Consider the following 13,348-nt stretch of genomic DNA (forward strand, 5'->3'; position numbering starts at 1 on the left):
TTTTATTTTTTATCTCTTGCTTGTCCTTTATATTGAATCACTGGCAGGAAGATGAAATACGCGTGGTAGTTTACATTACTGTTTGAGGGAGTAAGTGTATTCAAACTGATATATATATATATATATATATATATATATATATATATATATATATATATATATATATATATATATATATATATATATATATATATATATATATATAAATAAACAGATAAAGTAAATACAACAAAAAATAAAGACAAATTAATGAAGAGAGAGAGAGAGAGAGAGAGAGAAAGAGGGCGGAGAATAATGTTGAAAGCACAAATGTGAGGCAGTACACCTGTGATGGAGGAATGTATGAACTGCGTCATGTTTATTGGCACGTGCAAGTGTCCTACATGCGCTGCGCGGCTCTGCCTGTTTGCTGCTAAATTTGGCACAGTAGTCTGCTAGAGGACAATGAGCGATGTGCGATGTAAAAACACATTTCTCTCTTTCCCTTTACATACCTGACCTCGATACTTGTTACCACGCTAAAGTTTCAGAGTCAACTGATTTTGCATGATGACAGTACTGTGGCGCCATATCAGTGTTCAGTATTGAGGAGAGGAGGAAGAGGGGCAACTGTCTATGGTGAGGGCAGATGGAGGGAGACACACTTCCCCCTTCCTCAAGTAAGCCACTGTTTTGGAGAAGCCTCGACTCGTTTGATTGATTATTTGACTTCGCTTTATTCATTCTACCTTTCCTTTATGTGTGTGGCTGTGGGCGTGTAAATTATAAACAACCCATCAATAGGAAAGCTGTGAGCAATATGCAAGGTACAAAAACTGCAAGCTACAGAAATAAAGTTCATTATTATATAAAAACAAACAATACTGACCTCCAACTCATATATTACAATGCAGGTACATTACAAAACACTTGACATGCCTCCTTCCTTCTCTTCTTACAAAGGAGTGTCCCATACAGCCCAAATACTATATTTTTTAAAAATTTTCTTTAGTCTCCTATAACTCCTTCAAGAGGATTGTCATGCCAGTTACCAGCTAGTTACTAAAACACTCCACTCCTTCACTTCCCTGTCCTGTTCTTAACCTCTGGTGCATGTATGTTTAAGCATCTCATTCTCCATAGTACATCTCACACCTCGCCATCCTTCAACCACACTAAATAGTACAAACTTACTATGCTCACTTTCTTACATCTACCAACTATATACAGTTAGAATTATCATAGTTTTTACTTTTGCTGGATTCATGAATCACATAAATCTGAGTAAAAATAAATACAAAATTCTTAAAATGTGGCAATCTCAAGAAAATAAAAGTACAATTCTAATACATTCCTTCTCTTTTGATTAAACTAATGAAATTTGTTTTAATCTGCTGCATCCTACCCTACCCTCCTTATTGCTACACCCCATCCTACTCCAATCATTCCCTACCTCAATATCCCTCCCCTCCCCTCAACCCACCCTAATCCATCTTAGCCATAGGAAGAAACCCCAGTGCCTAGGGACTTCATTAAGGTGTAGCAGTCCTGAAGGCGCCGCTTGTCCCCAATTTTCTCCAGGGTCTTAGCAGCCTCAGCCAGCATGCCTGCACGCTCCCCAGGCGAGGAGAGCAGCTGTGAGGGGAGATGTCTGCAGGCCAACATGAGGGCAGTGGCATGCTCTCTCTCCCCACTGAATCTCTCTGGATTCTTATCTGTTTTGGGATGACAGTGAAAGCATTATTACACTGAACTCCCAAACTGAACTTTAAGTATAAGGAAAATGCTACTTTGGGAAGCAGTGTCAGCTAAAATCTACACCAAAGTCACGGGATTACTGTCTTTCTAGCTTACATAAAATTCTAAGTTAGGTGAAACAAAAATTAACATTCAAAGTGTGGGTATTCCTGGCACAGTGAACTTTGAGATGGTGAAAAATAATAAAGGATGCAAAGAATGCAAAGAACACATAAGACCTGAGAGAAGGCTCACCCTTGCCACAGATGACTGAAGGTCGACTGTAGCGGTGTCGAAGGGAGCGGTCAAGAAGCTGCTGTGTCCTGGCTGGGGAGGCACCAGCCATCATCCTCAGTGTGGCCTCATGCAAGAACACTCTGGCCACCACACCCTGGAAGCCAAAGATCAATATTTAGCGAGACCATTCCTATTCAATTAACATCATCCCTACAATGTATATCTCACAAAAGCAACACAAACAAGTACATCTATTAAAAATTATAAGAAAATCTACTCGAAACAAGAGACTCTTCACTATATCATGTACTCACGGGAAGATAATGAACCAGCTTGCGAAGGAGTGCCAGGTCATGCTGGAAGCCTTGCAGCACATGTGGTGGTGCCACAGTGAGTGTGTCACAGTCTCGCACTACCTCCCCTTCCCAGGCTACTGTCCGCACTCCAAGCAGCCAGTCCACCACAATTAGCTGTACACTCTGTGAAGCAAAAGAGTATTGTCACAAAAATATTTACCCAATCACCATTACTTCACAACTTACTCCTTACCCTTAATACACACACTACACTCTCCATACAAGTTTGCTTCATGAAAGATTCCACATACTCCACAGATCACATAATGGATACAGTGCTGCTTTGGCCACCTGCTGAGGGCTGCAATGCAGGAGCACTGCAGAGTTTAATTCCTGCAATGCAACGACAATGCATCCTCAACAGGCGCTGACATGGTCTTCATGGCACCAACGAGCCTGTACCGAGAGAAAATTAGTGATCCAAGGCAATATGGACTCACTCACCTGAACCATGGAGTGTGGATGCTTGTAGGAGGCCTGGTGGATGGAGTCGCTGAGAGCAGCCCCGGAGCGGTCACACAGCCGCAGCACAACAGATAGAGAACCGTGGCCCAGCTGACGCCTTGCCCTGAGGAGAAGAGATATTACGTTGTTCAGTACCAATAATCCTTACCACATTGAGCTTCATAATAGTTCATGCCAACCCAGAACCAACCCAGAAGCACAGCCACCAGTCACAACCAGATCTGAAGGGACTCACCTGACAGCATAGAGAACAGCTGTGGGAAGGGGATCTTCTGAGGTCCTGAGGTACTCTGGAGTGTTCTCCAAGGTGGAGAAGAGGGTCTCAGCCAGGTCATCTTCACCCAGTAGCCAGTGGGCAATCACTCCCAACAAAGAACTCCACCAACTGCAAACCTAGGAGAGAAAAAGAGTTAAATATGGTCATGATGTTTCATTGTATAAAATCAATAGGAATTTTTTAAGACTTTAATTCAAACACCTGTAATCCTTATCCTCACAGCTGGTCATCTCTGCCCCTGTATTCTTCTATCCATACCACAAACCCACAAACATATTTCTGCATTCATTATCACTTAAAGCCAAACTCTTTCCTTTTATCTTTCTAGCACCCTTTCCCATACTTTCAGATGCCTGACGACCTCACCTCATCCCTTGAAGCCGCATGAAGGGCGGCGCCGGGTGGGGCAGTGAAGGTGTGCTGGAGGGTGTGCAGGTAACGCAGCACATCTGGAGTGGTGGTGCGAGAGTGGGAGCCACCCTCCTCATGGCCATCTTCAGCCTTATTGCCAGGGTTCACCAGTGTAGTGATGGCACACTCCAGCAGGTGCTCTCTTTAGGGAAACAGAAGAAAAAAAATCAGTACAGGAAAAAGAACCTGGATAAAGCATTTATCCAGATTCTATTAGATTTCCTATACGACCTATTGATCTGCAATGATTACATCTGCTGGTCACATCTGTGAATGTGTGAATGGATACTTACAAGCTATCTAAACTTTTGGCATGGTCATCCCTCACACAAGACACCAATCATAAAATGTCAAAACAAATATTTTCCAAATATAACAAGGGGAAATGGTACTAGAGTAAGGCTGCTACTGACCTGTACAGCAGGAGAAGGTATGCCAGAGGGTCTGCCTTATCTGTAAGCCGGGTAAACATTGACTGGCGATCTGCATCATAAGACCACTTGTGGGACGCAAAGAACCTACGGCCCGAGGGAGTGAAGAGCCACGCCAGGGTCGGAGGAGGGGTGGAGCGGCCAGCTAAGCCCAGCAAGACCCGGGCCAGCAGGCGGCACGGCTCGGGCAGGCTCTCCTTCACTCGCAAGGCACACATCACCAACATCTCCGCCATGTCTCCTCCTGCATCATCATAGCAACATCTCATCAATTGAAATCAGATTTAGATACGGCATTGCTGACACTTTCCTCATCCAAACAGGCATGACAAAGTCTCCCCTTGAACCTGTCCACATAAACCTTACTCTTGCATGTCACACTCTTAATCTCCCATCCTTTTGACTACCTCAACCAATACACAAATGCATCATAACAAATAATCATGTCTCTCCTTCAAAACTCTCATCCAAGAAATACACAGGAAATCCATATCATTTCCTACTTGATAAAGGCCTTTAGTCATCACATCGTAGAGATACATTTCAAGAGAAACTAAGATAAATATTATAAATGTGAACAATGATCATGATCTTAAGAAGATATAAATAATCATTAACCCAAATTAACCATATGCGACTTGTTGCCTAATGTGTTTGTCATCTCCCGAAATGCTTACCTCCAACGGGGCCACTTTCTCCCAGGTTAATGGAGGTGATGGCCAGGTAGAGGCCCAGCAGGTGAGAGGTGTCTGAGGTGTGTCCCATGAGGTGCAGTTGGTGCAGTCTGTGGTACACACGTGCACACTCACAAACATTCTCTCTCACATCTTCCCTCACACATCTGTGGAAAAAGATGACAAAATCAATCCTTAAAAACAATATAAGATGCCAACACTTTTCATATCACCAGTTTACTTCATGTGTTTTTCTGCATGTTTACAAATATCAACAATCAAACAGCAATGAGTCTTTAAATATACTGGGTGTCTATTGTATATGAACAAGACAGAAATACAACTAAATATTTTGTACATTTTGCAACACTACTGTTTTCCAACACAACTGAAAGGTAAGGTGACACTCACGGCTGGAGGAAGAGGCCACCAGCATACTTGGCCAGCCAGCGGCCCAGGTAGAGGCGCTGCAGGAGTTGGCGTGTCACTTGCCACAGCACAGACAAAACCTTCTCTGGCCAGGTGGTGGGCAGTGGGCGTCCAATGGATTGTAGAGCCTGAGAGTACTGCTGACTGGCGCTGGCATACTGCCCCTGAGACGACAACAAAAATGAACTCCCATAGCCACTACATAATAAAGGTATGCCCGATACAATTTTGTACAGAATATGTGGGGTGGATTGTAATAGACAGCCATGTGGATTCACAACTTACACTATCATTATCATTATTCATTTACTTATTTTTTAATGTTATGGCCTACAGCACCTGTAGGCATACTTGAAGAGTATGTGGGAAGCGCTGTTCAGCTTCCACCCATTAGTAGCGCAGGCAATTTTATTTAGTGATACCCATATCAGGACCCATATCACCACCCAAGTGCATCTTTGGTGTAACCACCTAGAATCTGCGTATCATAGTGACACGCAGGTAACTTTAAAAACACGCAACAAATGGCATAGCTTCAGAGTGGTATGTGGTGGGATTCGAACTTATGTGTGGACGTCTGTCCAATCCCACGCTCACCACTTTATCCACTACGCCACCACCTCCTATATTAAGTGAAAATACAACCTAACAGATTCAGCTTATATACACTATAGGGAAAACCAAATGTAAAAGCTAGAAAAATACACATAGTACTGAAAAACTAAGTCATCAATATACATTATTATATTTTTCATCTGTACTATAGCTTGTCCGTTTTGATCATCTCAGAGCAAACCGTGTTTGGTCGGCAGTCCTGCCTCACCTCTGCTCTCGCTCAGCCCCACTGAGACGCAGATTCATTAACAAACATTTATATTTATTCACTTTACTCAGTAACGACACAAGTTACATGTTACTGAGTAAAGTGAATAAATATAAATGTCTGTTAATGAATCTGCGTCTCAGTGGGGCTGAGCGAGAGCAGAGGTGAGGCAGGGCTGCCAACCGAACACACGGTTTGCTCTGAGATAATCAAAACGGAAAGACTATACATTATGCATGTTGGCAGACTCTCACCTTAGACAAGTCCTGGTCAGCCTGCTTGCAGTGGCGCCAGAACTCATCGGCAGCCTGGGAGCGCCGCCTCACCACTGGCTCCCCATACACAAACACCCGCACCAGCAACACTGCCACAACAGCCAGGTTGACCAGCCACACAGCAGCAGATGACCACAGCTGGCTGAACCCATCTATGGGAACAAGAACACTTTAGTGACATGATAATGGAGTCTCTCTTCACACTGTGACCTAAAGATCTGTTCAGAAAGTTGTCAGCACTGCCAGTTCTGAAATTTGCTTGGGGCAGTTTAGGGCCTCCTAGACAAGTGAGAGGAACTTGTGGCAATGCAAGGCTTGAGCTGATTGATCAATATATTCTTTGATCTTAAGTACAAGCTGGCCAAAAGAAATAAGAGTAAGGATTCTGAGTGACTTGAGGTTCATTCTGCATTACATTGTGGATACCTTGAAAAATTATGGCACATGAAGATGACGGATATACAATTTTTAAAAACCATAAGGTAGAATACGAACTGACTGCATCCTGAGCCACAGGCACACCAGCAGGTATGAGATCAAACAAGTCTGCAGTCACCATTCATTATGATTACAGTGCCACAACATACAAGTAAAATTGGGACATCTCTGATCAACAATGGACTTAGAAAGGTTGATACTCAACATGATGAATAGTTTTCAAATGAAGGTAGAAATTATAAATTATGCAAAAACCACAAACCAAGAGATAGTGATTCTACTTCAGTTTTTAGCAGTGAATGAAAAGCTTGTAAAGACACACACACACCTCCTGCTTGGGGCTGCTCCTCTAGTATAGTACGGCCAGGCACATCTCCCATAATGGGGTGAGCAGGAGCTGGGCTGAGGGAGGCCAGAGGGTTGAAGGCCAGTACCGTCAGCACCATGACACACAGCATCATGCGGGAACCTTCTGCCATGGATGGAGCTTGAGCCACAAAATAAGGCGGACTGCTGCTTGGGGAGGGAAGCTCCTGTGGATGAGGACAAGAGCAAGAAGCCTTTAGAGCACAAAGGCATTATCCTCCAACACCAGCACTTCATATTTAAGTGTCTCATCTCTCACACAACCAGTGAAAGCAAGATGCATGATTAATTCACATGATCAATAAAAGACTAAAGATACTGCAAGCCTCAAAAAAAGTAAATAGCAATTATATTAGAGTAAGACATTGCAGCCCCACAACCAATACCTCTTCCTTCACCTCTGTCTTGGAATGTGGTGAGGGTGGCAGGGAGGAGTCTGAGAGTGGGGAGTGGGCTGGTGAGGAGCTGTCAGAGGGTGGAGGAGTGTAGGGGCCCACCAGCAGGTCAGCAATTTTCTGGTTGCCATCCCGCATCCTGTAGGCATTGAGCTCAGCTCGCAGCCGCCTGTTCTGCCCCCGGAGGTTATGGATGTGATCAATGGCCTTTTTCAAGATCTGCGACTTGTGAAGCTGTGGAAAAAGACAGATTGCTTACAATTACACACCAAAACAACTTATACAAGTGAAGCCCACTCTCACAACGATGTTTCTGGATGAATATTAACAAGTCACTTTGCTGAGCAGGACAGCAACCAGTGCCAGCAGGTATGATTTCTGAATCATCTATCACCTCAAAGTAAACTGACAGTTAAATGAAGAAAACTCACATTCATATTTTATGAACCAAGAGACTAGGTTTGATAATCCCTTCTGTGAATATTCAGGCAAAGAATGCTACGCTCTGCCAGAGACCCACCTTGGCCTCCTCCCCAGCCACCAGGTTCTTCAGTTCGATAATCTTGTCATTGATGGAACAACGGTAACGTTTCTCAATGGCATTGTGAGAGTTCCTCTTCTCCCCCTTCGGTGGCACCCCTTGAGTGGACAGCTTGACGGCAGGGCTCACAACCCTGGCCAAGGGCAGACGGTCATGCTCCAGCACCAATGGGATGCCTGCCACCACGTCTATACCCTGGATGGTGGTGAGTGCTGGGGCAGTCTTGTACACTAGGGTGTGAGGCACTGCCAGACACCCACCATTGCTGTTAGTGGTGATGGTTTCTGTTTTGGGCAACACCAGCTGCTGCACAAGTGTTGGCTGCTGCTGCACCAGCTGGGTGACAGTGGTGACAGCCCGCTTGGCCGGAGCCAGAGCTGCCACCTGCTGCACTGGCATCCCCTGAGATGTCACATGTGCTACTGGGTTGGCCTGAGGTGCAACTGTCACCTGGGGATGGGCCAGCAGGTGATGCAGTTGGGGAGCAGCAGAGGGGGCTACACTCACAACTGGAGCCTCCACTCGCGGTGCTGGTGCCACGTGTGCCACCTGCCTCACTGGAGGAGTGCCCACCATGGACAGGTGTTGGGGCACATTGGCTTTGGCCTCAGTGGGCGTCTGACTCACCTGGGAAATTGAAAGAAAGGAGATAAGTGACAAATACATGAGTTTATTGCATCATCTACAATCTGACACATTTACAGGCAATCTACATGTCAACCTGACACCTACAAAAACATAGAATGACATCTGGTCACTTGTCCCCATCACTCACTGGGCAGGTGTTTGTATTTATGAAAGTGGAGGGGCTGATGGTGCGTGGCATGGAGTGTGCCAAGGCTATGCCAGGGCTGGAGGTGATGGGGCCGCCCAGCATCTCCCCAACCCCCAGGTCCAGCCCCAAATCCTTGATGTCGTGCAGGTCCAAATCATCCTTTATTTCATCAAGATCCAAATCAGGCCAGTTGATGTGATTCAACAAGTCTGTAATGTAAGGAGAGTTTTACTTGCTAATTCACATCCCCAACCATCCTAGTACATGGATACACAGTAAAGCATTACACATTGGACTAAAAATTAAACTAAAGTGATAAATGTAGCCATGTATCTGCTACTGATGCTATTACTGACTTTCATTGACTGAAGAAGACTTCAAAACAGTACCTATTCCAAATAAGGAGCTCTTAATCATGAAGTCATGCAAATGTTTTTTTTTTTCTACATATATAACTACAAATTTGAAAATAATTAAATATATAAATAAATAAAATATATGAATGCATTTGACATTGGTGCAACACACACACACACACACACAGTAATATAATGACTAAAAACTGAGGCAGAAATAATGTCATCAATCTACATAATTTCAATGACCAATCCCAATTAATTTTAATAGATATATAATATATTTCTTCAATCTCAATTCATGGACTTTTTAGTATCGATTTTGATTTAATTCAGGGCTGATCCCAACACTGCTACCACAAAAGCCACTGATACATACATAGAGCTGTGCAGCACTGCCCCCCATCCTTCCCTTCCTCGCCCACTGGGCATATATAGTCTTTACTTGTAATAAGCACATCCACGACCTTCCCCTTGTCCAAGTTGACGTTTCCTTCCTTAACCTTATAGATACCCGGCTATAAATACACACACTGCCACGCTTGCAAGGTCGCTCACGCCACATTGCAACATTGCTCAGTCTGCAGTACCCACACGTACGCCTCTACGCCACTGCCTCCCTTCCAACATTCACTCTTCATCTTTAATTTTTAACTCAATATAAGATATGGGGTGGCACTCGGGGTAGACAACATTCGATGTGAAGATTCTGTCTACTGAAGGCTATCGAGAAAAACAACGGATATTATCAACAACGGTGAATGTGTATAACCTTCCCAGCAGGTGTGGCTCAGTGAGGTAAACAAGACAAGGCAGGTGTCAATCACAAGTCCGCCATGTGACTAATGAACACAAGAATATGCTCAAACTTATCAAAGCGATGATACCAGTCCGTTAGTCCCACGATTACCGATACACGTCTATCATTAATCACCCAGATAAACCAGGTGTCACAATGAAAGGTAAATAAACACACACCGAGTCAGGTCACGTTTCCAACTTTCCCACGCACCCATTACCCTCGTGACTCCTGACACTGGGGACGTTGTATCAGTAACAGCAGCGGGGACAAACACACTCAAGGGCACTTACCGTCCTCCACCAGGTCGTCGGGAATCACCACATCGTCCTCCATCGCGGCCTGAGCGGGTGGTCGCGAGTGCAATGTTACGCTGCTTCTTTCCCACAGTGACCACCGAGAGACTGACTGTGGCGCGATATTGCCTCATACGCTTAGCCAATCACCACACACGCCTTACCCAGCTCGCACCAATGACAGAGCCGCCTCACCAGCCTCCCGCCAATCCCAACCCCGCCTCACCATCACGCCATATGACATCACACTGACGTCCACCAAAACAAGGAGACCGGAGATGCCAGGCGCACGATGACTAATACCACCACAGACAGACACACCAGAAAGTGTCAGGTGTATTCATAATCTATAGGCGTGGTGATTAAATCGTGGTAGTGATACTGGTAATGACGGAGGACAGGGGAGAAAGTAATGATAGAATGCACAAAGCGAGCCACAGATCACGTGAGAGGTCTCGGAGCATATTATGTTCTGCATCATCTCATGTTAATACTTTAAATATCAATACATGAATTGTAAATGCGTGCTAATATTATGTAGACAAGTTAGGGTTATAGTAGTGAATCAACGAAGGAGCTAAATGCTTCTATCAGGGTTGCAGTTTAATAATCTCTTCTCGCTCTTTGTTCCTGTTCTCAAAGGTTCGATATGTTGCCATTGCAATGTGTGCGTGTGTGTGTGTGTGTCATCATACATATGTTTATCAATAATTCTCTGCTTTAAGTAGTTTTCTATAATGCACAAATGTACATTATATCACCATAAATATGCAAATACATGAATGAATAAAGATAAAAGAATGCTGTCCGGTACGTTTTTACTTCCCCCCCCCCCCCGATGTAGACTACGAACTTGCTAAGTCTGCAACGCATGTCAATCAAACGCAGGGCTCTTTAGTTTTCACATTTTGAAATTCAACCGTTCATGTACAGTACAACAATTGCAGTGTATTACGGAATAAACCTTAACCATTGTAACGTGTGATTTGAAAGAAATAACTAGGCAGGTCGAATAAACTTGGTGGTAACAGATCGAAAGAAAGAAGGAAAAAGTGGAAATGTTTAGCCAAGTAAAACAATCTCATGTACAGGGCTAACGAATACTGCATTCTGCTATCAACAAGCGATCAACAAGCTTTGGCGCACCATTTGGACACCGGGCAGAGCTGACTTGATCGTGCAATGCCTTCCCTACCTGAGTGACCTTTCCCCGGAGGCCATGCGTTGACAAACGACCATATAGAGAAGCGTACACGAGTCTGACATCTGTAGGTGTTAATAAGTTACACACACACACACACACACACACACACAGCTTTGAGCTCGCTCCGTAGGGTAACGTCTGGCTGTCTCGTCAGAGACTGCAGCAGATCAGTGAACACACACACACACACACACACACACACACACACACACATATATATATATATATATATATATATATATATATATATATATATATATATATATATATATATATATATATATAGAGTGTCTTTCGTGGTTTTAGAGTACTTCCAACAGGCTCTACTTATCTGATGTAATACCTGAAGTCACTCTTCACCAGACAGAATATATAGATGACTTCCAAGAGGCAGAGGCATTTACCAAGGGCAGCCTATGGCAGTACTTACCTCCTACACTGCAGCGGGAGGAATGAATTCAAGGACGACTCGACGAGTGCCTGCCGCCTGGTATGAGTATAGATAGCCTACATTGCTGCGGCGAGCAAGGACTAACTTGTATGCTGCACCACACATCTCCTCCAACTCCCTTTACCCAGCTACCCACCCTGTCTTGTTCTCAGTGACCTCGACCTTCGCGTCGTATCTCCCTAGCTACTGTAAAAAGGCGCCATGCCGCAGCAGATTAATTATATTTTTTTACAGATCAGCAGAATCGGTCAACCTAGCAACAGTAGCAATGGCAGGAGGCATTGCTGGTTATGGTAATTGCTCTTGCACTGCCTTGTTGTTGAATTGATAAATGATATGGTTGCATTGCAGCACCATCGATATATACAGAGCTACTTAGCTCCTCACTAGCAAGGTTATGTAATATGTATGTTCGTAATTATACACATACGACTGCTTTTTATTATTATTGTCAATTCATTCACTCCTATTACTAACATCACTTGCTATTCAATTGTATTTCATTTACTTGATCATTAATTTTGTTTATCATCACTATCATCATTATTATTAATTTTCTTCTTTTTTGCACGAGTCATATAGCAGTATTTTCCTTTGATAAAATTAAATTCCAGTTATAGTTCCTCCAACCTTCACCACTGATCTATGGGGACTGATGAAGAAATACAGAAGAAACATTACGATGAATGTAATTCTATAAGAACATCAAGAACTAAATTACTTACCCCGAGTCCTTACTGAAGTACAAGTATTACCACGCGGTCTCCTAACGGTCATGCTATAATAAATGGCGTTTACAAATCAATCTACCGTCATGTATATCTACCGACCGGATCTAAGCACTACAGTATCATGTGACATTGTACTCGTAGTACGTGTTACTCCCGTTGGCCGTTACCTGGCTGGCGAGTGGCGAGGCGTCGACAGCAAGGGTGAGGGGGTCGTGAGTTGACCGTGGTCCTCCCAAGGGTCGTCCCCAGTCTCGCCGGAATCCTTCACCACCACAGCGGTACCACTGATAGACGGACACTACCTCCATAGTCCTCGTGTAACTTCTTGATGACATTCCAATAATCTTACTCGCATTGACAGCAAGTATATACACCCTGTACGTGTGAGCCACCGCCTGTCTCTGACCTAGACTGCTGTGTTCAAGTTCACTATTCACAGTTGTTGGTGAAACCGTATCTCATGTGTGATTGGTTGGCGAGGCTACCTTGGGCGGGTGCAATCCCCAGCTCCAAAAGGCGCACCTGCTCAAAGACTAGGTAGTACGTAGGTACTGTACCATAAATATGAGATATTGACATTTATAGAATGACGCCAAAAACACGATCTTAAAAGCAGTGCCAGAATACCAAAGTTATTTACATTACCACAATAACCCTTTATAATTTTTCTTCAAATATTTGAGCTTAAATGCCCAATAAGAAAATAAAGTTCCCTTATACAACACGCGCAGCTCGCGTGCACAGCGCCGGTACATCTCCGTTGGCAGTGGAAATGAGGGAGAAATACGCGGAGGGGAGGAAGACCGGTTGTATTATTTCCGTGAGGAGGGAGGCCGCTCCCCTCCGCTGCTGCCTCGTGTGAGGGGGTGGCTCAGGACCAAGAATGGCGTGCTAGGGGAAAG

At 44.2% G+C, this 13,348-nt stretch overlaps 1 protein-coding gene across 3 annotated transcripts; it reads right to left on the reverse strand.

Annotated features, from left to right (window-relative positions):
* Nucleotides 1–823: 823 nt before the first annotated feature.
* Nucleotides 824–12,776, reverse strand: LOC123511156 (sterol regulatory element-binding protein 1-like). Of its 3 annotated transcripts, none has more exons than XM_045266800.1 (15): nucleotides 12,614–12,776; nucleotides 8,610–8,818; nucleotides 7,814–8,461; nucleotides 7,285–7,527; nucleotides 6,861–7,065; nucleotides 6,074–6,246; nucleotides 4,979–5,160; nucleotides 4,571–4,734; nucleotides 3,876–4,137; nucleotides 3,418–3,604; nucleotides 3,010–3,167; nucleotides 2,754–2,877; nucleotides 2,268–2,432; nucleotides 1,972–2,107; nucleotides 824–1,694 (listed from the first exon to the last, which is right to left on the reverse strand). In XM_045266800.1, the coding sequence occupies exons 2-15, from the start codon at nucleotides 8,709–8,711 to the stop codon at nucleotides 1,474–1,476; spliced, it is 2,970 nt and encodes a 989-aa protein (XP_045122735.1). In that variant the 5' UTR covers nucleotides 8,712–8,818; nucleotides 12,614–12,776; the 3' UTR covers nucleotides 824–1,473. The 3 variants fall into 3 exon arrangements, with proteins under 3 accessions (XP_045122735.1, XP_045122733.1, XP_045122734.1); XM_045266798.1 differs by lacking the exon at nucleotides 12,614–12,776 and adding an exon at nucleotides 10,058–10,223; XM_045266799.1 differs by lacking the exon at nucleotides 12,614–12,776 and adding an exon at nucleotides 10,058–10,219 and having other exon boundaries at nucleotides 7,297–7,527.
* Between the last annotated feature and the right edge of the window lie 572 nt (nucleotides 12,777–13,348).

Source organism: Portunus trituberculatus, chromosome 31, assembly GCF_017591435.1.
Source record: "Portunus trituberculatus isolate SZX2019 chromosome 31, ASM1759143v1, whole genome shotgun sequence".
In the NCBI taxonomy this organism is placed as follows: Eukaryota; Metazoa; Arthropoda; class Malacostraca; order Decapoda; family Portunidae; genus Portunus; species Portunus trituberculatus.